This window comes from Fundulus heteroclitus, chromosome 3 (genome assembly GCF_011125445.2).
Source record: "Fundulus heteroclitus isolate FHET01 chromosome 3, MU-UCD_Fhet_4.1, whole genome shotgun sequence".
NCBI lineage: Eukaryota > Metazoa > Chordata > Actinopteri > Cyprinodontiformes > Fundulidae > Fundulus > Fundulus heteroclitus.
Window position 1 is genome coordinate 16,533,133 of NC_046363.1, and position 26,499 is coordinate 16,559,631.

The 26,499-nt window shown below is 41.5% G+C and overlaps 1 protein-coding gene across 2 annotated transcripts; it reads right to left on the reverse strand.

The window, feature by feature from the left end:
* Positions 1-3,619: 3,619 nt before the first annotated feature.
* On the reverse strand, positions 3,620-25,772 carry LOC105940367 (transcription factor E2F3). Of its 2 annotated transcripts, none has more exons than XM_036130746.1 (8): positions 25,236-25,772; positions 21,811-21,943; positions 17,638-17,768; positions 13,608-13,696; positions 10,482-10,640; positions 9,277-9,391; positions 8,756-8,897; positions 3,620-7,073 (listed from the first exon to the last, which is right to left on the reverse strand). In XM_036130746.1, the coding sequence occupies exons 1-8, from the start codon at positions 25,515-25,517 to the stop codon at positions 6,781-6,783; spliced, it is 1,344 nt and encodes a 447-aa protein (XP_035986639.1). In that variant the 5' UTR covers positions 25,518-25,772; the 3' UTR covers positions 3,620-6,780. The 2 variants fall into 2 exon arrangements, with proteins under 2 accessions (XP_035986639.1, XP_035986642.1); XM_036130749.1 differs by lacking the exon at positions 25,236-25,772 and adding an exon at positions 24,851-24,996.
* Positions 25,773-26,499: the final 727 nt, after the last annotated feature.

Below are 26,499 nucleotides of genomic sequence, written 5' to 3' on the forward strand. Positions count from 1 at the left end.
ACCGCGTGTCAACGTCAAATAAACGCAAGCATATCGAGTTAGCAAGCATTTCAGTTTAAAGTTCTTCCAGCATGGAATATGACAGAAACAAGTTAGTTGGAACCACTGCCAAGTTAAACTTTGGTATTGAACATAAAATGGTAATGCTGCTCCCTGCTGTTACCTCAGAAATTGCCTGTTTTTGGTAGATTTTTTCCCCATAAAGAGAATTCCCTGTCAGTGGCAATAAGCTTTAATTTATTATTATTGCTATTTTTTGTTTTACATGTTTAAGTTGAGCTTTACACTAAATATGTGTTACTGATAAGTGCTACAAATGTTACAACACTTTTGTTCATATGGCAGCAGAACATTAAAATAAAAGTGCTCTTTACACTACTTTTGAATTCATTCTTGGAGTTTGTAAATACAATGCGATTAAATATTTTAATCGTTGCCCAGCCCTAATTAATATATATATATATATATATATATATATATATATATATATATATATATATATATATATATATATATATATATATATATATATATATATATATATATATATATACACACACACATGACACATGCTTTAAAGATATATTTTTCATAAATTGTTATATTATTTACTTGAAATTGTTGAAAGAACATGCATTGTTCGTTTTGTGAACACTGATGTCACAATAATAATAAATGATAAATAAATCAAGATTTTTTTGATTTCAGCATTTTAAAATGAGATATTTGAATATTGCTCACTGCTCATATGCCTACATGTAGTTGTGTAAGTTAGTAAATAGTAAATTACATTACAGAAATCCCCTTGATGTTTTTGACCGGAGGACAGCACGGGTAAGGGAGGGGGGGGGGGGCTTTGAGGTATAGTGCCCAGGGGCACCACATTGTCTTAATACGGGCCTGATATATATATATATATATTAAAAAGTCCCCTCATTGTTATGAAAATCGTTGCTACAAAACAATTCATTAAATGTAATAGTTATTCTCACCTCATCCAAGAAATCCAACTCAGATACCACGGAGGAACTTGAAGTTGTGTCATTTGTTTGAACTGAAGTAGTACTCAGAGCAAGCAAAGCAGCGGCTGCATCAAGATCACGCTGGGAATCGGCGTCAGCAACAAGTTGTTTCCTCCTTTTAGAGACTGGTGCACCGGTGAAAAGTCGTTGTTTGGGCGCCTTTCTTTTGCATCGAGAGTACCTATCCTGCTGAAATGATGAGAAAACAAACAATCATGGTCAACTTAGGGACCTAAGCCAATATCGCGAGACAGGATCGACATGCAGACATGAAAAAAGTGTAACAAAGGATGGCTCGTTTCGTCGTGAGCTGTTCGACGTATGATCAGATTTAAGCTTCAATAAAACACCAAAAAAAAAAACTTACCTGTTCACTGCTTGATGTCGCTAGAATTGGGTCCGGATGTTCTTCGGTTGGCCCCTTTCCTCCAACAAAATGCTTGCTGCATATGTACGTGAATTTGGTAACTTTTTCCGGGTTGAACTGTTGTGTAGGCCGCCCGCACAAGTGTACCCAGCGCACACACTTCTCCTTGGCACTCTTGAGTTTCGGGAAATTAATGAAGAAAACATCCTTCATATGCGGCCGATCAGCGTACCTCGAGTCGCTGTTGCACGTTCCATAGCAACAATGTTTAAAAACCATGGCTAGGAGACGTCTTCGACTTGAAAAAAAGCAGTCCTTTTACCGAGTAAAACCAAGGGGAACGTACAGCTCTTTTAAAGCGAAAGAGCGGAGGAGGACAAAGCAAGCTTGCCCTACCGCGTACCACGTGGTATGACGTCAGGTCGCGGAACGCCCACTGAGCTGAGTGCTGATTTTGCCGAAAAACGGAAGTCATTGGCCGCCATCTTGCTACTCCCTACTCTCACAGAATCCCATATGATTTGGTTGCAACAACAAGCAGTTTTCTGGCTGTGTGAAAACGTTTCACAGGTAATTCTACAGTCAGTGGATGTACTAACGCTATCAACTACTAGGAAATTAGGTGCTGAAATATTTTACATGTTATTCATATTAAATATATATATATATATATATATATATATATATGTTTTTGTATTTAATTTTATTTATATATTTATGTTATATATATTTAAATGAAAATGCAAAATATTTCAGCACGACTTTCTCAGTACTTGATAGTTTTAGAACATAACAAAAGTATATGGCATTTGACATTTAAAAATTTTTAACGCCCCCCTGAACATGAGAAAATCCTCGTTATTCGATGCTGTAGTTACTGGAGGAAAATAGGGAGTACCAATATGGTGGCTTCAAATCGACTCGTTCTAACACTCCAGTGTATAATATAGCTCAGTGGTGGAGTTCTCGGCTTTATAGACCTCCTGGTGAGGCCTCATTAGAGCTTAGATTCACATGTAGATTAACCTGGAACTGATCACCCCAACAATGGAGAGTCTTTAGGCTCATCGTCTGCCTGGCTCACAGGAGGAATGTTGTGGTCACATGCATGGAGGTGTGAACGGTGGTAAAACTTGGCAGGAATCAAACCTAAAGCTGTGTTGGAAGTTTTTCAAAGTTGAAACCTGAGCTGTCCCCCACTGTTTAAAGTTTTTTCCTACATATATTCTACAAACATTTTGTAATAGTGTACAGTTTATCATATCAGATTTTTTTAATTTTTTAGTTGACTGCCTGCCTATGTGAACTTTCTAAAAATTCTCAACAGGTGGGGAATGGCTTGCTTGAAACAAATTGGTGACTTGCACTGGAAATATCTTCCAAGTTTTTCCATTGTGTTTTCTGCAGGTCGACCAGGCACTGGTGTCTAAAAGGAGCCATTTTAACATAATCTGTTTGCTTGTACATACAGCAACTCTGAACTTTACAAACAGCAATACCTCTGAAACTTGTCAGACCAAGGCAAGGACCAATTCTACTGGTTTTTGATCTTGACATTGAACAATGTTGGACATGGTTACCATTGTCAGATCAAAGTGTGGACATTACATATAAAATAAATATAAAAACACACCAAGGGTATACTTACATACAACCTAAGCAATGGAAACTTTCCTTCCATTTCCCCTCTGCCTCTTATTTGACTACTAATGGGGCATACAACCTAAAAAAATCAGTATTTTTCCAATACTTTTATTCACCAGTATGAAAACCTTAAATAAGACACCAAATAATTATTTGCTTATATTGCTTTTATTTATTTTTTCCTCCATTGCAAAAAATCCAGAATACAAAAAAAAAAAAGCATCAAAGTTCCACCTCTCCAGACCCACCCGCCCTCAAACAACTCAAAATTACTCACTTCACGTAGAAACAATCCAGAACTCAATAACACACATCAAGGACATCCAATTAATTTCACTTAACATTCAACAGCACTGTCACCCAAGCATTCAAACTGCAAAATACCTGCAAATCACTCTTTTCTGTGGTTAGTGAAACCAAGCAATGATGTTGAATTTTTTTTTAAAAGATTTTCCTATCAAATAATTACATTTCCACATAATCTTTGCAGAATATTTCTGGGTATGTATTTGGTAACAGCTTAAGAATAGTCAGAGAACAGCCAGACGTGGATTTGGCCTGGACTTTAGTTATTAGAATATCCTAATTTTTTTTTTTTTTTTTTGCAAGATCTAAATCACATCAGAATTATACAATAGAAAACACAAGCTGCAATTTAAAGTCACCGGCTATAGTACAAAACACTATACTTCAGTGGTGCTTTTAAAATCTTAATTCTTAGCAAATCTATTGAAAAAAAAAAACAGAATTTCCAAACAAAAAAGGTTTTCACCACATAAAAATAGCTCGTTGCTTGAAATGGATACAGAACTAGTTCTACAACAGTGGGGTCCAGATTTTTGGCCAAGTGGGCCAACTTAAAGTGGGAATCACTTGGTTTTTAATTATATATTTTTTTTAATTTTTACACACTCAAACTAAACATGGAATATTTTAATGAAGTAGCCTGGTTTTTGTATAAAATGTATCCAATTTTAAATCCAAAATATAGAACTGGATTTCACACTTTTTATTAAAAAGGCATATACACTTCTGAACTTTTTTATAGAGTCAAATTATTTTCAACCAGAATTGCAGTCGGTGACCGCACAAAATCACTCAGCGGGCTACAAACGTCCCCCGGGCCGCATCTTGAACACACCCGATCTACAAAGGCTGTAGGGGGCGGTGTAGTGGTTCAGGATCAAGCTGGGGAAAAATTGTGTGAATGCATAAAAACAAAATAAACTGATATAAATATATGTAATGCGGAGAATAAAGCCAATGTTGTCAATTTGGCTAATTTCTTCCCAGCCAATTCAGAGACTGGACATTTTTGAGTTAGGGTTAACTTTACAATAACCAATCTTGGCACTCTGTCATAAAGTGAAAACAGCAGTTTTTTTTAACCGTCTCCCTGACATTTAGAACTATAAGGCCTGATCCCAGGGTTCCTACAGGTTACTTTTCCAGACTCCAGATGTTTTTCCTCATCTGGAAGCAGCGGGGGGAGCGTTCAAAACCATTGACAGAGTTAATTTCTATTTGCATATCTCACAAATTACATTACTCAAGTTGGTTCAACAAACTTGCAAATGGTAATTCACTCCTTTTCTGGCACCTGAGAATATCGGACAAGGTTAATTCCTAAATATATAGAATCCAGATCCAGAAATGAGACGAGAAATGACCCGATTCTTTTTCTGTTATTTTTTAACTGTTAATAGTGGGTCCAGAAGCCTTTAACTTTTCTGAAACTTCAGTCTAACTTCATACTGAACGATGTCTTGAGAGTTGATCAAACATTTTTACATCCAGAGTTGGAAAGCTCGTTATATAATAATAATAATAATAATCCATATTTCCAGCTTCTCCTTTCCCTCCAGTTATGTGTAGAAACCCTGCGATCATTTATACCTGTTCAGCAGCACAGATGAACATAATATTAAGGGTAAATAATGATGAAATACTACATTTAAAGTCATTAAAAGCCGCTTTTGGGGGTTGTATAAGATTTTCTACCAAACAAAAACAACAAAAAGGCTAAATAACCTATAGACATAATCTACAAATAAAGTTCAATAAATCTATTTTTTGCCCCCGTCAAATGTGCACCCTGTGAATACAATTTTAAATACGACAGACTGTTGTAACAGCGTCTGTATTTTCAGCCTCAACATTTCAGGTTGTAAAATCCAACCCTGCTGCTAAATTAAATCACTTCTATAACAAAAAGGGGAACAGAGATATTCTCACACACACACACACACACACACACACACACACACACACACACAACCGGCCTCTACGCTCTACTATTATAGTCTAACATTTAGTGAGAGGTAGCCTACAGTACCTTGTGGACTGACAAAAAAAATATAGAAAACTGTACATGAATTTACACACAGCTGGCTTAATCTGACCACTCATTCAAGCTGTACACACAATTACACATTAGTCACATCGGAGGGGGGCGAACGCTAGCAGCAGGAGGATTATCTGGGATCGATAAAAGCCTGGGGAGGGGTGGGTGACATGTGGGCAACTTCTAGGCTAAACACGGTTTTATTTTAGAACTACGGTTTAAGACCTCACCGGCATTCGTTGGAATTAACAGTGACTCTGGGGGGGGGGGAAAGATCTAGTTTCATTCAGATCTGTTGTTCCACAGCAGATCATTATGTCAATTGTATAAGTATTAAATTTTTTTTTAAAATGCCTTTAACAAAAACAAAAAAAACAAAAAATAAAACAGGAATGCCCCCAAACACACCAAACAGCGCGTCGAGCTGCGCTTGATTCAAACTCAGGCGTTGCTCAGCGCAGCGTAAATGTGGAGGCATCAGGTGGCGCGACAGCAGCGAGACCGAAACCTGCGTGAATCGTGATTTTAACAAAGTATGAAAAAATTACGAACTGCAGGGGATTTGTAGGCTTATACACTTTTTTTTTTTGCTGAACCCACCATTTCAGAAGGGTTATGGCTTTATGCGTGGGTGTGTGTGTGTGTGTGTGGGGGGGGGGGGGGGGGGGGGGGTGTTCTGCATCTTCACAAAGATCAAACTCATATACATCATTGCACAGTTAGAATTTGCAGTGTCCCACTTCATCAGTGCACGACCCGCTCCAGTCGACCTCTCGTCCAGCCTGTTGTTCACTTGTCGGACATGCAGCTTGTGATTGGCCAAAGGTGCTCAAACGTACAAACGTGACCCCCCCTCCTTACCACCTCCTGACCCTTGCCCTTTTATAATCTTTAACATCTAAAAAAAAAAAAAAAATATCTACGTCTTGCACACGAGGCCGCTGCATTTTACCGCAGCGCAAGCCTTCCACCTCACGCACAATTCATTGGTGTAAAACATCGAAATCTATTTAGAAAACTCTTTGAACTCTCCTCCCCCACAGGACTTGGCATCAACACACAAAAAAGGGGGGGAATTGCTCGTGCACCCGGATATAAAAATAAACCTGACACTATATGCACAGAAACACAAACTGCTCGCGTGGTTCCCCATTCGTCTGCGTACGATCTTACTGCCGTGCTGAACTCATCCGAGTCCAGGGGTAGCGATGCCAGGCTTTGTGTGGAGGGGTTTTCCTTCAAATTGCCCCCCTGTACAATAACACTGCACCCTACGGAGAGCCGATTCCCTTTACCTACAAGTTTCTAACGCCTGTGTAAAAAAATATCCGCCAGGGGAATAAAAGAAATGCACCTCCTCCACGCCCTCTGGGTTTCATCTTGGCCTCCTGTTTCAGCTAATGCTAGCTGCACAGGAGGTCCTCCAGGCCGAGCGAGGGCATCTTATCAAAGTCACAGGCGTCAAACAAGTCACTGATTCCCTGGTCGTCCTCCAAGCCCAGCAGGTAGTCGTCCTCCAGGATGGGGGGCACCAGATTTAAGAAGGGACCCTGGGAGGAAGGGACCTGGTCCTCCGTCTGCTGGAGGAGGCTGGTGTACGGGGACGAGATGGGGGAGAGCGTCGTCACGGAGACGGCCGAGGAAGATGTGGGTGGGGACAGGAAGGTGCTGGGGGATGTGGTTGAGCAGTTGGACTCTGGGGGGGGGAAACAACAACAAAGACGACTAATTTAGAGCCGAGCGATGTGAGGAAAACACAACATTTTATTATTAGCTCACATTTGTTAGTATTCTTCTCATCAGCTTCCCACCATGTTGCTAAAATCTATATCCAAACACACCACGCAGTAAAATTATACCACATATTTGGCTACTTGGGTGAGCTTTCACACCTCTGCCCAAGAGGGTAATTAAATGTTGGCGCCGCTGCAGGATAGACAACACTTCAGTTGGACCTTCTCCGCTATTTAAACACCTGGGTGCTGTGCAGCTGGGGGGGGGGGTTTGCATTCGGTTTGCTTAACTGAGCACTCCCGAGTTGCATTCAACATAATTACCCATAATCAACACGGTAACACAGGCTGAAATCCTGTAATGAATTTGGAGATTTAACTCTAAATTAGCTTTAAGATGCTCCATTAATTCCTTAAATAATGATATCAAGGACTAAAAAGAAATCTGACTAACCAGTTTCAAAGATCTGTATGTCAAGATGTCTTGTGGAACTTTTTATAATTTGACATTAATCTCGAGTGGCAGTAGGTTTCTTAAGATCGTCTATACCTGTAGTTTTAAATCTCAGGTATTCAGTTTGAGCCAAACTTGGTTTGTCATCACCACTATGCAGGAGTCTCGGCACCATAAAACTTTCTAAAAAGCTTAGTTAAGCTTCGGAATAACTCATTTATTTCCAGTTCTGTCAAAGCTAACCTACACTAAGAAGATTAATTTATGGATTCTTGCTTATATTACTGTGATAATTATTAGTGAATAACCACAAAATGAACACGTGTATTTTTCTGCTATAGTAGGATTTAATGTGTTTTCTCGTAGAGTTAATTTCCTCTCTGCTTTGGGAGACCGTCAAAGAAAACCCAACTTCCTGAGCGGCGAGTTAAACTTCAAGCGCTCTTTGTTACACCCTAAAACAACTTATTTACACAACTTCCTGCTACACCCCTCTCCTGTGAAATATAAAAAAAACTCTGTATAGTTTTTAATCATCATAATTTCAATTATAATAAATGAACGGTATAAGGGTAATGTAACTTTGTCCCGTTTGAGTCATTTAATGCATTTCTCTGAAAGAAGTGAACTTTGCATTTGAGCGTGCTCAGAGGTTTAAAGAAGGGACTTCAGGGTTGGTAAAGCCATTTAATGCAAAGAAAACCAACTTTTATTAGCATCTGATCTCTCTGTTTTGTTTCTAACTTACTATGATGAGTTTCCTTTTTATCGTACATTTAATTTCTTGAATAGTTTGCCTGTATATTTATGGGACAGTACAGCAGTTCTGGTTTGTTTAAAAACTAAATCGGCAGACACTTTTTTACTAATTTAATTCTGTGCCCCTTAACATCCAGGGAAGTAGCATATTCTTTACATGTATAGAATCAGGGACCATATCTTACCTTAAATGTACCTGTTTTGAATCCCAGTTTTTACTTACAATAAATGTACCAAAAACATGTGACATGAGCTAAAAAGGTCTAAAGATTCCCACCTTCCAGGGCCAATGTAAGGATCAACTAGTAAAGTCTGCAATTAAACAGCCATACACTAACATGTAAACAAATAAGCAACAAGGAAGACATAATTTTGGTTAATTAAAAACCAGTGGTTATGAAATACTGCGCCTCACCGATATCTGAAACCAACCTTGGACAACTTTCAGAAAGGGAGAGTTTCCATTAATGTCGGTGTTGCCGTTTTTTACAGGACTTCTCATGTCGTTCTCCTCATCTGGGCACAAGAGCACTTCAATGGGACCCTTCACGCTGCTGAGGTGGATGGAGAGACTCTGCAGGGAGAAAACACATCCCAAGCGTCACAGCAGAAAACAGACGCAGTCGAGTCATCAGGAACAATTTCTAAGCCTGCTTCTAAATGTGTCGCAAACACTGCCAGCATTTGCAGACTCAGACATTTTTTCTTTGCAAAGGATTCACAACAAAACCCTAAGAAAATATGACATTGTGACAGATTCCAGTAGAAAGCTGTGTACAACACATCCAAATTTTACAGATTAAAAAACCTCCATTCAGCCCACATAACTGCAGATTACAACATCAACACCCAATTTAGAGAAACAAAAACCTCAGCAAATGTTAAACGTCTTCTTTCAAAAGATAAAGAAAGAAATCTGGCCGGCGCTTGTGTCTTTGGGGGCTCGCACAAACCTCATCAGGGTCTGGCACTTCCAGCTTGGTGTCCGTTGGCGCTTTGACAACAATGACGGTCTGGTCTCTGAGGCTCGCCAACTGCTTGATGTCTTGGTACGTTATATAAGCATATGTGCAAACAACAGGGTTAAAGAAAGGCAACCGTGGCCAAGATGAGTACAGGACAGACAAAAGCGTGCAGGTGAGAGCAGATTTACATTTTTGACATCAATTCAGGTTACAGTCAGGTCTCTTTTGCTTAACGCCAGGATGAGAGAAATCACTTTCTTAAAATTCAGACGCTTTCTTGCCAAGATGACTTTGCTGTTGTATGATCTGGGAAAACCCAGATGATTCAGTCAATAATTCACAACCATCTGAGTTATATGGGGGCACAGTTTGGACCTATTTTAGGGCAACGTCTTAGTCAAAAAAGCTTCACTGACATAATTAAAGACATCAGGTACAGCCACGAGGAAGAAATCATGGACCTCCTAAAGTCTGACTCATCCTATGATACAATTCAGATGTCAGAAGGTGCCAAGTTCGTCTCTTCAAATTCAGGAACAATTCAGGATGGACAGAGAAGAGCTTTTGGTGCAAAATGTGTATCTCTACCCAGCAACAAACGACCCCTGTGGAGAAGCTGACTAAAGCTGGTCAGGCAGTGTGATCCTCCACAGTGACACCCGTGTTGTGTAACCAACATGGACTGAACCGCCACGCAGGCAGGAAGAAGCCATCACTCCAAACGCAACATAGAAAGACGGATTGCACTTTGCGTACGCATTCACAAAAGACCTTAATTTCAAAACATGTCTTGTGGTTTGATGAAACTAAAATGTAAGTGTTTGGTCTTTATGACCATTGATGCAAAATAGGGACCGTGAGAGCCAGAGAACACGATCCCAACTGAAGTGATATGCAGCATGGTTGTGTCTGTTTTGCTGTAGGAGAGAAACTCAAAACTGACCATGTCAATGTCATAAAGAAACAGCTTAAAACATCAGCCAGTAAAAAGTCTTTAAACTTGAAATAATTTAAAAGTTGTGTTCTGTAAAACTGTCGCCATTCTGAGGAAAAGCTAATGTTCCGGTGGCCGATTAAAAGCGCAACATTTACTGACAAAACATACCTGACAGAACATTATTATTTTCAGAAATCAAAAGAAACTTAAAAAAAACACATTTTATTCCAAATCCACGCGTCACAGAAAAGGATATTTCTGGTTGCCTGGTAACTCGGCCATGTGTCTTATATCCTGGCTGCATCTCTGGATGAGCTGCTCGAGCCTCTGCTCTTCTTCGCCCAGCGCCGAGACCTCGGCTGTCAGGCTCTGCCTTTGGCTCAGAGCGCCCTCTACCTCCAACAGGCTGCAGCCCCTGAGAGAAACAGGAAAAACAACAGACTGTGAACGAAGGCAGACGCAGGATGCAATCATCTTGCCCGATTTCTGCACAAGCCCTGATGAATTTTACACCCGGAAGCGGCGGATAATCGCGAAGCGGCAGCAGAAAAGACGCAGAAATAAAAATCTACAAAGATGCATGCGCGTTCGCCTCCTGCCAGTCTATATTGAGCAGGCATCACTTTGAGGGACGGCTGAACTTCTTCTGGTCACGTCTCTAACGGCATCAAGCAGCGGCCTCCGACTACAGCCCTAATGAACCTGCAGCCTTAAAAAAATGCATCCCTGCTGCACCACACTTCATTCAGAAAGCATCCTTGGCTGGAAGACCCTTATAAGGTTTTCTTTATTACACCAAAGCAGAAATGGAGGTTAAGGGGTGCACAGTTGGCCTGCTGGAGAGGGTGTGGGCTGGTTCCTGCAGATTACGTTCATATCTACTGGCCCTGTCCTAAATTGAAGGTCTTTTGGCACGATGTTAAGCGAATAATCACCGAAACCCTGGAGGCAGTATTGGACTCTTCTTTCATCTCCTTGTACCTTGGAAAACTCCCTGAAGGACTCAGTTCAAGTGACACATATTTACTGGAGATTTTTTTTGATTGCAAGCAAGTAGCTAATGAGGCTCTTCATTAGCTTTATAAACTGGATCCACGAAATGGAAACATTAACTTTTTCCCTGCGTCTCCGGAAGGAGAGAGACAGTCACTGAACAGGGTTCCTACAGCATAAGGCAAGTTAAATTCAAGACTTTTTAATGCCACTTGAAATAAAAAGTTAAGATCAACTTCACAATAAACAAGAAAAACCTGGTTGCGACAACTTCACCCAAATGTTTATTTTAATATAAACCATTACTTTCTGGCCCAGTAGACATGTTTAAATTTTTGAAAAACATTCCATATAGGAAGAAAGCTAAAAAAAAAAAAAGAAAAAACACACACAAAAATTACAGATCTATTTTAATAACTACTGAACTGAATTCACAAACTTTGTTTTGTTCCCTACTAAAATAAAATATAAATCACTTTTAAAAACCACTACATAACCAGTGCCAACTCTTTTTCGCAGCTATGGTCCGGCCGCAACAGTTTTTATTGGTTCCGCTATCGGGACGGAACCAATAATGGTTACATTGAGCCGTTTGATAAATCAAAAAAAATATAATTGTGTCAATTATTTTACTGTTTGGTAAGGATTGCAAAAATAAAATTCTATTTAATTGTTAACTGGTAACAATTTTAAGACCTAAGAAAGACTGATTTAAGATATTTTAATGCCAAATAAGGCCTTAAAATGAAAATATATCTGCCTCTTCTGTCTGTTTTGGTGTCTACCCTGCTCCTGGGTTGTGTTATTTATCTTTATTTTTGTGATTCAGACCAGTAATGCAGTGCCAAACACACTGCTCCATATATCGTATATGCGCTCTAGCTCTCACTTTTATGTCCTTGTTCAAAAACTAAAGTTAAAAAAAAAAAAAGCAAACATGCCTCCTAAATATGTTATCAAGTTCTGCAGAGGCCTAGTAAGGACCCATTGATTCTCATACAAACCTCTTCCCAAATCTCTTTTGCAGCCTCCAACAAAGTTTATTTTCAGGATTGGCCTTTGTTAAGTTCCTCACATCATCTCCTACCAGCTCCCTGGTCACTTTGGAGGAAAACTACGTACCACGGAGACGATGTGTTCAGGGCGACGCAGCGCTAACGGCACAGCTTGGGCTCCTCCATGCGGGCCAGATTTGTGGCGTACATTTCTAATCATTGTCCTGTCGTTACATTTTACAACCCGGACCAAGGACCTCTGCAGATCTTCCACATTGTGTCTTCGTTGCACCTTTGCTGTTCTTTGCTCACGCCAGTCTTAGGTTTGCAGTTGTGCCGTAATCTTTCCATTTTCAGACGATTGACTAAACGGTGCTCTGTGCAAACCTTAAAGTTCCTTGTTCTTTAAGGTGCAATTTTTTCATGAACGTTCTCTAAGCTATTGTCTGTTTAGTAATCAGGCCACTCCTGAAGGCACAGCTTCTTTTGGGGGTGGGGTGGAGGGACATCAAAGTTAAAAAGGCGATTGAAAAAAAATGCGAAACCACTCTTTTCACATTTTAATTTGAAAAGAAGTGTTTGAAATCATGCCTCCTTTTCCATGCACCTAATTAAGTCCTGCTTTGAGTTGCTCCGTCACAAAAGGACCAACGACAGACATCTCAGTTGGTGGCTGTGACGCGACAAACGGGTTCAAAGCAGGACGATTTTCCCGGGCGCGGGCAAAAACTTCCATCCACGTGAGGAGGCCTCAGTCCTCCTTCACCGCCGGTCATTCCCCCTTCTCTCCTCACCCATTTCCTGCCTAGCATGTCAAATAAAAGCCACTAGAGCCTGATAAATTAGATTTTCCCCATTGCTCCGTGGCACCAGCAGTTGATCGCCTTGCCGTCGTTTTAGCACATGTGATGCTAAAGTTTAGCGTGAAGCTCTCTCTGATTTAGATGCAAATACCCAGGGTCTACCCTTTACATTTAAACAAAGACTGCAAGATGACGCAGGTACTCAGATGCAAAGCGAGGAGACGTCAAATGTAAGCACCGTTTCTCCTGAGGCCACCTTCAGGTTTTGTTTGTTGACAAAATTCTGTTTTTTGTTTGTTTGTGATGCCGGGTTTTCTATTAAACAGCCTGAGACCCTGGCCAAGTGTCTGCAACGCTGTAGCGCAGAGAGACGATTGCTCCAGGCGTCTATACCTTATTGGCTATCAAACGTTCACAGGCTGTAGTTTGTAGTGAATTAGATGAGAAATGAACCGCTTCTTTTCCCGTTTTAGCATACTGATGGACGTCTGGCCGCCTCTTATGTGGCCATTTATGATCGCCTGTGCATGATTAAAACGCCGTTGGAGCGCCCTCAGTACAAACAGAAGGTCTGAGACCGTGATTACTTACATCCACTGGATGTTGTTCTTGGACTTCTTCTTGATAAGATGAATCCCTTCCAATACATTAGTGATATCATACAGCCGCCTTTTCTGAACCTGAAAGAGCAAAAAAAAATTTTTTAGTTTCAATTTATCACGTCTTTTCAAACATATACAAACAACAGATCAATTTGTTTCCTCGCCATGTGGATTAGTTGCTAAAAGACCCACAGCATCTAAACTCGTGGCAGAAACCATTGCGTTCTGCCTACGATATATTTCAGCCAAAATTACAATTTGGACTTTTCTCTGCATTAATCACAAGCAACAAAAAAATTTCTCTGAAAAAAGATGTTTGTAAAGAAGGACCATTTAAAACAAAAACTTTCAATGTTTCTATTAATCAGAATATTATTCAAGAGAACAGCTTTTAATTGATTTGGACATCAATCCTTGTTGAACATAAAGTGCAACCAATCTATGTATTAAACTGATTAACCAGAACTTAATGCTATGTATGATTATATAAACTCTAAAACAAGTAGTAAAATTAGATTATCTCACTGCTGCAACGGTCTTCCCTTCCATGTGGAGCAAACCCACTTTAAACATTTTACCGACACCTAATGGACGGGTCTGATTCAATATTTGTTACTTAGCCAAAAATTGCAGACCTCTGCGATTTGGAAATTGCGTTTTTTTTAAAATCACGATTATATTGAAAATGCGAATAATTGTTCAGCCCTATGCACAACGTTGGGAAATGCACAATAAAAATAATCACTGTTGACAGGAAATGTGCCTTTTGATAAATAAACGCCTCTTTATCCTCAGCCCACTCGCTCCCTTCAGTCCTCGCAGCAGTCACAGTGCTCCAAGGGCTTCATCGTCTAAATCAAGCGTGAACATCCCCCACCCATTGATCCAATAAGGCTAAAATGTCATCACGCATGGTGTGAATGCTATATATGGAGTCAGTAATGTTTGCTTTACCTTGGATATGCAGATGACTTTATTTGAGGGAAGCTGACACATTTAGAGCAGCGTCAGTGAGCATTAAGCGATGGCATCAATGGGACTGAATCGTTACCGACCGCTGAGATCATCCGGCGGGGAGTCACAGCAGGGAGAGGAGAGGACGCCTGCCTCCAATGCATGATGGGTTTGCCCTAGGTCAGGATTTAGATTGTGCTGCAGCTATAGCCTGGTGTGTCGCAGTGGTGCTATAGTGGAAACCGACGGGAGCCAACCCGCAAAGGGTCGTCAAGAGTACACCCCACATACCGGGTTATGCCCAATATACTCACTGCAAAAACAAAACTAAAAATGAGTCAAATCTTCTTGAAATGGGTGCATTTGTCCTTGATTTGAGCAGGTAAATAAGATGATTTGCCAATGGAATAAGATTTTACCATTTAAAATAGGAACAATCATCTCCATCTTATTACAAGTGCAAGATGTCCAATTTTCTTATTTTAGGGGCAAAGATACTCATTCCATTGGCAGATAGTCTAATTTACCTGCTCAAATCAAGGACAAATACACTAACTTTAAGAACATTTAACTTGTTTTTAGATCCGTTTTTGCAGGGTTGAGGAAAAGCTGTCCAGACCTCGAAATGGACAAATATACAAATCTAAATAATTTGTTAGGTATATGTCCCTTTTTATTTTAAACAGCAATTTGGATCCTAGCCCTACTGCTACCAGAAGTGCACATCCCTTATGCTTTTTATTTTATTTATTTTTACATGCGTTTCAAACTGTTTGTAGACCAAGAAGCTTAAAACAAGGTAAAAATGTACTTGTTTCAATAACCAACAGCCACACAACTGTGTAGAAACCGAATAAATATACATTTCATCTTCACAAAATGCCATATTTGATCTGATCTGTGCAGGAAAATACTCTGTTAAATGAATTTCAACATAGAAACGCCACTGAACTGAAATGCTACAACACGGTAGCAGACTTTAGGAACAGGTCATGACGACTGCGACAAATCCGGGACCATACAATCATAGAAATTAACACTTTAGTTGAAAAAAGGCTGAAACAAAAATAACCTGCACGTAAGCTACACCAACATAAAAGCTCACATGGATCAGCGAAGCTGTAAAGCGCCAGGACAACAGACCTGTAAGCTAGCCCAGACGCTCCAACAAGGTTTCTGTCGCAGTCTGGGCCCTTTGAGCTGGACCACACAACGCTGCGCTGTGTGAACGCCCACTAAAGCCGAGAAACAACATGCAGACGTGTTCAGATGCTAGCCGCGGCTAGCATCCTTTAGCTAGCTAACGTGTCGTCTTCCCTTACAGTTCCAGTTAAGCAGAGAAAACTCTACAGCCCTTCTGCTGCAACAATTAAGAAGGACGCACAGCCACCTCTACCACTTGTTTGATACACTGCAAAAAAGGGAACTAAAAGTGACATTTTCTTGAAATCAGTGTATTTTTCCTCGAGTTAAGGAGCTAAATGAGACTATTTGACAACGGAATGAGATTTTTGCACTTAAAATAGGAACAATTCATCTCCACCATCTTATAAGTGTAGGATAGCTAATTATCTTATTTTAGGGGTAAAAATACTCATTCCATTGGCAAATAGTCTTATTTAGCTCCTCAAATCAAGGAAAAATACACTAATTTCAAGAACTTTTTACTTGCTTTTAGTTCCCTTTTTGCAGTGTAAGCAGAGAAAATATGACGCCCAAGGCCCCAGAAGCTGTGAAACTGAACAGGGCTGCAGCAGAAAACATCTGTGAGGATCAGTATCCTATTTACATGGTGGAAAGACCTGGGTTCCAACAACTTATGACGCCAAATCCACAGTACGGTCTTCCTTCACTAAACCACTTCATGTGCAGTGAAATCCCGGAGTTGTACAAAAAAAAAAAAAAAAACACACACACTAATGCAGCAGCTTGAAGGGAAACTATACTTTAAATGTAAAAGTGACCTATGAGCCAGCAGAGCTGCATCCTCCTCTGTAACCCTGCAGCTTATAACCGAGTCCTGCCACATGCAGACACTGCGTTTGAGCTGAGTTGCACTTTTTGAACTCTTGTGTGCACTTTTCAATTTCAGCCTTTGTTTAAGTGTAGCTGAGAAAACAGCGTTTCAATTGTGCAAGTTTTCTTTTAACTGGTTGTTGTCTAGCTGCGTGCTTTAATACCTCAGAATTTAGTTCCGATTGTGGTTTCGTTTGTGTCGTTACCTCAGACAACCAAAATGTAGTTGCTGCAAATCTTATTCTTGCAGTTAGCATGACCTCAGAAAACCAGTTTCCTTTTGCACTACCTCAGACAAGCGTTGTTAATTTTAGATTTATGGATTATTTGCACATTAAGAGGATACCTCAGACAACCTTAAAATATTTTCAAATCCTGTTATACTTGGGTTATTTATTTTTGCATTTATTTGCCCGCTTATTTAACTAGCATCTGGTTCTGTTGAGAAAGCACGTCCCATATTGAGATTGAAAGGGGTGATTTTTTTTATGTTAATAAAAAACGTTTTATTTGTCATTTTTTTTATCCCTTGTGGTATCGAAAATGGTGTCGAGTATCAAATATTTTCCTGGGTATCGATATCAAGTTAGAAATTTTAGTATCGTGACAACATAAAACTGAGAACGAATGAGACTGAAGAGAACGAGCGTTTCTGGGAGGAAAGAGGAGCCGCGTTTCCATACTTCTTTTTTTAAAGATGACAAAATCTAAATCCTGTAAGTTTCATGCTGGACTGTTTGTTATTTAACCAGAAGTACTGTTCATTATTACACTCATGACAAAATGGGGCAACACACTCGTTCCATGTTTAAATAAAGTTGTCTTTAAATAGTTATTTACTGAAGAACAGCTCAGAATGTGAAAATTAGCTCAAATATTTCAACAGTTTTTCAGGACGATTTCCCTGCAGTTCAGCTGAAATACACTTTGCTCAAACTTGCACTAGTTCTGCTTTCTGGTTAACACGCTGCAATTATTTAAAAACATCGCACATTGCTTAAAACTAACAAGTCTACCTTTATTGTTCTTCTGTTTAAATGTGAAATCACCTGTAAGGTTTCAGCAGCAAGGTTCAGGTCCAAAACGCCATCAGCAGACTGAGCAAGTAGATCCACAAACTTCTTTGTGAGCAGCCCCAACGAAGTGTCGTATCGCGTCTTCTCTGGGGGAGACTTGGGAGCTTAGATGGGTAAAAAAAAAAAGAAATAATGAGAAAGGGTTATCGAAACAATACTTTTAACAACCTTTTTTTCTTGGAATGTCACTACACTTAGAAAAACAGTCCTGGGATTTTAACTTTCCCAGCAAACAAAAAACTAATTTACTCCTGCCAGCAGTCATGACATTTTTACAAATCCTATATAACTGGAATTAATCCTACATGTGAAATTACCACCGTACAGCTTTATTTATTAGAATTAAACATTATTGTGGGCAGAATTAAAAAAAAAAAAAATCAAATTAATACGACGTAGTTGTGAATTCCTCTTTTGTAAAACAACGTGGCCGGATCAGGTCCACCTTTATTAACCAGACGCAGAGTAGAATGACATAACCATTCGTTCTGTTCCTGTTCCCATCATGCATCTGTCTGGTGAAGCTGCATTAGGACGATGGCAATTTCCCTGAATCACACTCCCTTGTCATGATGTGTGATGTGTTGAGTGTGCTAAAGTGAAACCGTCTCAAAGCGCTGTTAGACTGCAACGCCTAGTTATATTTTATAACACCATGGTATTACTTTTTAAGATGATCAACCTTTACATTACCATAAAAATACATGCATATCGTTAGAAATGCTGCATCCAAGGCGCAGAAGAGTTTAACAACTTGTACTGTGGGCATCATAGCTCACTTTTACACACAGAAAAAATGAAACACTTAGCAGTAACATTAGTTCTATTAGGGTTTATTATAATGTATACAATATCAGTAAAACACATTTTCAAAATATTAATCTTTAACAAAAACTTTTGGAAACTTTGGTTTTCTATCTGGATAAACCTAATAAAAAACAAGTTTTTAAATCATTATACAACTCAGCTCAGAGAGAACGTGTGGCTGCACTCAACAACTTTCTCGTTTTTGTTCAGTTTGACAATCAGTTTAATACCAGGAAGTTGTTTTGGTCGAGTATTTAACACCGTCATTCATTTCAGCATTTTACTGGTGCAGAACGTTACTGGTATACTTCGAAAAATTAGAACATCGCGTTAAAGTGCAATTTATGTCAGTTCAGAAAGTCAAACTTAATTATGGAGATTTCTTACACAGAGTAAAAGGTTTCAAAAGTTTATTACTTGGAATTTTGATGATTAGGGCTTACAAAGGTAAACAAAACCAAGAGTTCAATGTCTCAAAACATCCTTCTAGATTGTTCTAATGTTATATTGTAATTTTTTAAGTACCAATGTCAGGCTTCTGAAAAGGCACTGAACACCTGGTTGGGCCTCCTCCCTCATGAACTCCAGCATCACTGCGCTGTGACGTGGAGGCGACCAGCCTGTGGTTCTGTGTAGGTGTGACAGAAGCCCAGATTGCTTTGATGGCTGCCTTCAGGTCATCTGCCTTGTTGGGTCTGGTGCCTCATCTTCCTCTTGACAAGAACCCATAGATGTTCTGTGGGTTTCAGGTCAGGGGAGTTTGGTGGTCAACCAAGAACCAGAACAACATGGCCGCTGATCCACCTTTTGGTACCTCTGGCAGTGTGGGCAGGTACCAAGTCCTGGTGGGAAATAAAACCAGCATCTCCATACAGCTTGGCTGCAGAGGGAAGCATGAAGCACTCTAGAACTTCCTGGTAGACGGCTGCATTGACTGTGACTTCAGAAAACTCAGTGGACCAGAACCAGCAGCTGACATGGCACCACAAACCATCCCTGACTGGAAACTTCACTCAAGCAACATGGATTCTGTGCCTCTTCAATCTTCCTCCAGACTCTGGCACCTTGATCTCCAGGTAAAATGCAGAATTTACTTTCATCTGAAAACAGGACTTTGGACCATTGAGCACCAGTCCAGTTCCTTTTCTCTTTAGCCCACGTAAGACGCTTCTGACGTTGTCTCTGGTTCAGGAGAGGCTTGACACGAGGAATGCGACGACTGTAGCCCATGTCTAGGGCTACGTTCACGCTGCAGGGAAATGTTACCCAAAATCAGATCTTTTTGCCCTCCCCAAAAAATCTGATTGGTGCCACTTCCATATGTTGTACTAATTTAGATATATATATATCAGATTTTCTTCAGGGTCCTCTGTCTGAACGGTCTTGTCGCGTTTTATTTGTCTCTCACTACACATCCACACAGTAGCAGCAGCTAGCGCTCCATAAAACACCGTTAACAGCTGCACTGCGTTCTTCTTACCTTACTTCGTCTTTCTACGATGTGGTCTCAATATTGTCGGCTCCCACTGCTCAACAGCTTTCTAATAAAGAGATGCCGCGTCGTTTCTCTGAGTTTTTTTTTTTAAATGAAACTTTATTGAACACTTCTAGAAACAATTACATTCACCATTACTTCTGTAAACAAAGCGCTGCTGTGTGACGGCTCCTTCTGTTATCCGCGCTTGCAGGGTCGCTCGCTTTGCGGTCTTGAGCCGTTCACACAGAAGTATGATGGCGGTCGTATTTAATAGTAATATGAACAGCCACCTAAAAAAATAAATCTGATTTTAGCAAAACAAATCTGACTTCAGCATCAGTGTGACTGTAGACGACTACTGGTCTGTGTGGTGGCTCTTTAAGCCCAGACTCCAGCCTCAGTCCCCTCCGTGTGAAGTGGTTCTTTCTGTAGCTGGTGCATCCTTTCCTACCACACTTCTTCCTTCCACACAACTTTCTGTTAATATACGTGGCTACAGCACAGCTTCTTCAACAATGACCTTTTGTGGTTTAGCCTCCTTGTGAAGGGTGTCGATGAATGTCTTCTGGACATCTGTGCACTCAGCGGTCTCCCCCATGCTTGTGTTGCCTACTGACCCAGAGTGAGAGACCGTTTAAAGGCTCAGCAAACCTTTACAGGGGCTTTGACTTAGTTAGCTGATTAGGTTGTTAAACTAGGAGTTTCTAATAAGCAACTTTTTCCACAGTATTCCCATTTTCTCAGACTGAATTTTGGATGTTCATTCTCTAGCCATAATCATCAGAAATTACAAGAAACATTGGAATATATCAGTGTGTGTAATGAGTTTTACTTTCTGAGACGACTGGAAAAGAAAAAACTTGCACTTTTACACATTATTCATATTTTCCTGATTTTTTTTTAAGACTGTAGAAAACCTGGGATCTAGTAGTCAGTAGGGCTGGGTATCATCTAGGATGAGCCGATTCGATACGATTCTCGATACACAGCTCAGCTTGATTTGATTCCAATATCGATATTTATTACTTTGAATTAATGCTCAGTGATTCAATCACCAAAATCAGCCAAATATTATGTTTATGTTCTATTTATTGATCACAGACATATTAACAGGAAAATAAAGTGCATTTGCTTCAATGCATTTAACGTGTCACAGAAACCAAAAATGTGCCCAAACATCTGATTTTAGGGACAAAGGAGCTTCTAAAATCCTGTCGGCCGTTCCACAAATTCGTCTCACTCGCTCTCCTTCGCTGTGAACTGTAATGGTTGCGCTGTAATAACGCCCCCTAGAGGTTGGGAGGTATATCGATATTGAAAGCCAGAATATCGATATTAAATCGTTTTTAAAAATATCGATATTAATCTTTATATCGATTTTTATGCACAGCCCTAGTAGTCAGTTCGATAATTTTCACCGCTCCTGGTTATGAGACGTGTTCTTTCCTGCAGAAACATTTGTGTTTTTTCCCCCCCGTACATCTACATTAAATCTTCACCAGCAAAACCTTCTTGTTGTTTGAGGCAGCTGTGCATGTTGATGTACAATAAACATTTTTACCAATTAAACGTTTGACCAATCACTTCATCTGTGAGATTAATTTGTTTTTAATGGTGCTTAAAAAAAATGCAGGAACCCTCTAAACAGGATTAAGAAAAATAAAAAAAATGCAACTGAACAACAGCATTGTATGTAACAAATAATACAAAGAAAAGAGTGAAACTGGATTATAAGAGCGGCAGAAAGGATCCTGCGTCTCCAAAGCACCCCCTCTCTGGTCCACAACAGGAATCTGTGCTGGAAAGTTCTGACCTGACCGCACAAACAAGAGCTTAGGTTTCCCCCGATGCCTGCTACTCACTTCTGGGCGTCTTCAGCCGCGTCCCATTTGCTGCTGCTGCTGCTGCAGCTGCTGCTCCTCGGCCTCTCGGTGTTTTGGCTGGTTCTGACTGGTACTGGTGATCTGAATCGTCAAGCGCCAGCCGCCTCTTTGCCTGGAAGGGAACAAGCTAGCGTTAGCAGAAAGTGTGAACGTGTCGGCCATTCGGCGGGCATCCCGTTATCAGGGCGATCCTTGCTTCTCCTTCCACAGAGCCTCCATTGTGATTAATAAAGTTGCTTTTTAAACGGGACGGGCCATAGAGCGAGGGAGCAACCGGATGCCTGAAGGTTTTGATCCTTGCTGCAAAAACACACACCCCAATATGCTGTTAAATGCCTGGACTTGGTCAGAAAATAGACCTGAAATTGGTCAACTGTCTGCCACAAAAATTGCAGAGTTTGTGCTTTTCATCTCTTTCATAACGTGCACAAAGTCCACCCCCCACAGCGGCTTCCACTGCTTTCCAAAAATATAACTGAACACAATTACTGCGCACCATGTAGCAGTGCAGTTGCAAAACAAGAATAAATACAATAAATCTCTTCTTTTTTTATTGCCACGCTGCACCAAACGGCAAACTGAGATGCTTTGTGGGTGCGAATCCTCTGCTGGGGCGACGCCATCGTCCCCGCAGCAAGCATACGAAAGCATGACCAAGTTAAAAAAAAAAAAAAAAGGAAAACAGTACTGTGGTTGAAACTCAGGAGTTACTGAAGCGTCTGCGTGACACCACTGCCATCGCTCAGCTGGCTCAACCATCACTACCTCCCATTTCCTCTGCAAGAAGACAGAGCCTGCTGATCGGAAATATTTTCATTAGCAAGAAAAGAAAAACAACACCACACACGTGACCAATCATGGCTCGACGGGGGTGTTACCTATCACTGAAATGAAATACAGCTGCTTTAAACCTACGAGCTGCAGGAGAAACGTCTGCAGCCTGGCTACCTGAGCAGAGAGCCTGACTAAACCGTCGGCAGATGTTAAACCTGTTTTACTTGCACATAAAAGCACATTTAACTGGAACCGAAGGTGAAACTAAACAGCCGTACGTTTTAAATGTTTTCTAAATGGCATCAAAAGAAAGGTGACATTATAAAATTCTGACGGTAATCGTCAACGTGTTATTCAAGCACATTTCTGGTCAAATCAAGTCAAGCCGTGTTCTTTGGCTCAGTCACGCTTTAAAGAACGTCCTGCAGGCTCACGCTTAACGGGAGCAACTCCGATTGTCTAGTTTCAAGGATCAGACGAGACACTTGAGTGCAACTGGAAGGTAAGTAAAGCCCATAGATAGAAACACCATATATCCTGCATGAAGACTGCATTCCTCGTGGGGATGTCGACACAAAAAACCTAAAATAGTTGAAATTCCAACAAGAGCTGCACAATATTAGAAAAAAACAACACGCAGCCGCAATCATGTTGACCGCTGCAAAAGCGATACGGACGGGAAATAACCCACAAGCCCGGCAACCCTCTCAGGTCGCCTCCATCGCCACGTTGTGCCCACCGGTCTCCGTGAGCCGAACATATATATCCAGAGCGGAAACTTTACCCAAATGACCAAAACTTATCGTCCCGCAGAGTCTAAACCGAGCCGCACTCTTCAAACACGCTGATGTACCGAAGGCCTCCTCCAGGCAATCCTGCGTAATTATTTAAATTTTGGTTGTAGGGTATTCAATTAAACTCCTGCACTCTCATTTGTGGCTAAGGTGGGTATTCTAGTATTTACGGATCAGGTAACCCCCCTCACCACCATAAAATCTGATTAAGCAGCACAACCACAGTCTATTATTACCAGACCAGGCATTCTGATAACAGGTCGAATCGCTGCCCAGCGAAAGACGAGGCTAACCAATATGCTTCAGCCGATTAGGCCCGACCAAGTTCCCCTTTTTCTCATTTCAGCCAGAGCGCAACAGGACCGTACCAAGTTAAAACGTCTGGATAAAACTCTGTAGACCTCGATGAGGTAAATGTCAAGGCCTTTTTCCCCCCTCCTTCATCCCCCACACCCCAACCAACCACAACCCCAGTTAGTGTCCTGTGGACGTGTTGCCTTGCAGGGGCACCAGCACGTCAATGCACAAACATCCGATTTAAAAATCGCTTGTGAAACACTGGATTTAAAATAAAAATTAAAAAAAAGCACTTCTTATAGATAGATCTGCATCACTCATCCCCATGTCTGAGGATCAGGGCGACCAGGTCAGGCACAGATCACCTCTAACACCTCCGATGGCAGACGTCTCCTCAGGAAACCCTCCAGTCTCTGGAATAAAACCACCGATCTGTGACAGTCCGGCTCCTAACCAGGCTGAGGAGGGCGTATGTGCCCTGACAGTTTAAGTGTCAGCCATTTTCTATCAGCCAGCAGATCCCCCCCCCAGCCTGGCCATGGCTGGTAGCCTGACACACTAGCTGGCTCCCCCTCATGAAAGATGAATAGCAATGAGCGGCTCTTCTACGCCCTGGATTCTGCAGAAGCTGATGCAGTGTGGTTTGTGTGTTCAATATACAGGAAACGTGCAGCCAGATTCAAAGCAGCAAACTTGGCTTTCACTTCACTTGGCACGAAAAAGGCACCACCATGTCACTTGATCACCAAAGAAAGGCGTATTTATAAGAAAAGCTGCGATAATATAGGTCAAGGACTGTGTGTGTGTGTGTGTGTGTGGGGGGGGGGGGGGGGACTAGTTGTGGCCCCTCTCCAGTCTTGATGATCAATAATCCTACTAGCTGTGAAAGCTAACGCAGTTCCAGCCTGGAGTCAACTTGGCTTGCATCTTCAGGAGGCGTCAGGAGATCTTGACTAGTTTCTAAACTGAGGCCAAAAGCTGTAGCCGTGCACAAGTTTCTTTGCCAGCTTCCCCCCACATGCATCTTAAAAAAAGGAAGCTTTAAATAAACAAGCCACTTAAAACGACCCAACCACCACCAACAAGGGGAAATAAAATAAAGCCATCACCAACAAGCAGCTACTAGGCCGACGCTAACGCCACTCATCCCTTACCGAGATCTCCATCTGGCTGCAAAAAAGGTGAAGCGGACCCTAAAGCAACCACGAAGTTTGGGCTAGCTCGCTGTTACACGGCCCCTCCGCCTCCCCGGAGGACACAAAGCCACCTAAACTCGCTCTCCGCCGTCACACGACCGAGCGAACCCCCCCACCACCACCACTAACTCCAACCCTCCCCGGGGTTTAGTTAGTTAGCGCCATGGTCGCAGGGAAATGCCCCGGCTAAGCAGCAGCTAGCCTTAGCTAGCCCGAACAACAAGCTCGGCTAGCTTAGCGCGCTAACGCTCGTCTTCCCCCCCACCACCCCGGGGAAGGGCAGCTTTGTAGTTGAGAAAAATGTGCGAGAGAGGAAAGAATATGAAGCCGTGGAGGTCATTACCGGCGGTCTTCCCAGAGCGGGTCGCTGTCCGGCTCCGTTTGCGGCGGCTTGTTGCGGAGTTGTGTAAATGCTGCTGAGCTGGGGCTCGGACGAACACACATTCGCTGTCTGTGCAATGTTACAGGGCGGCGGGGTGGTTATTATTTGGATATACGTGGTGTTGGCCTGACCGGGGTTCAGGCGATCCGCCAGGGCGGTTAAAATGATATTGTTTTCCAGAGAGGAGCCCCCGACCCCCGCTAAAATCACTTTGTCCGGAGCCGAGGAGAGCCCTCTTCTCATCTTGCGCACTCGGGGTAACCCCTTTCTCGTCTCTCGACTTTAAAGCCCGAACGGCTGCTAATCCGTCGCGGCAGAGGCAAAAATAATCACACCGACGTGAAGGCGAATGTGTGAGCGATCGATTTTTAAAAAGGATTTCTTCTTAAGAACGTGCATTTAGGCAGATGCGACGGATTTAAAAGTAGCGCAACTCTCGTTCCTCCCGTCTAGAAATGGCTTCAGGAAACGGCCTGATGAATGAAGGGATACGGTTTACGCGCTCAAGAGCCCTCCCGCGAAACTCGGATTTCCCGGCAAAATTTCAAACGGAATTTGCATGCCGGACGTCATTGGTCCCTCGCGCTCGCGCTTCCGCCCACGATCGGGTCCGCTTGGGCCAATGAGGAGTCTGCTTCGGGTTCGCCACGTGCTAATTGGCAGTTGTAAACAGGCGACGTCACTGGGCGCGCACTGCACGTCTCCGGGTTGGACGCTGGGCGGCGCGAGTGAGCTGCTGTGGCGAGAAAAGAGGTGGACGCCAGTAACTATGGCAGTCTGACTAAACAGAACCAAAACAGAATCGATGCTATGAAAGGTTTAAATGTTTTTCTCTTCCTCTAATGTAACTTGCAGTTCAAATGAATGATATTACTTGGAGAACAATTGCCAAAAACATCTAAAAAAAATATGGGAAAGCAAGTTAAAAGAAGTTGAGTATAGTGAGGCCTCTAGTAGCCTACATGTCTAAAATGCTTAATTTAAGCAGACTCCGTCTCAAAACGCTGCTTTGTGTAAAATCTGTAAATGCCACAAGAAGCTTTTTATCCAAGGGTGGCCAAGTATAGCCTTCTGACACCCAACATACCGATGATTAAACGTTGGAAAAATAGGCAACATACATAGATCAATACTATCCAGAATAAGGTAGTACAGGGGTTCCAAATGTGGGGGTCCCGAGATGATTTAATACTGATGTGCGAAAAACATTTTGTATTTCTTTATT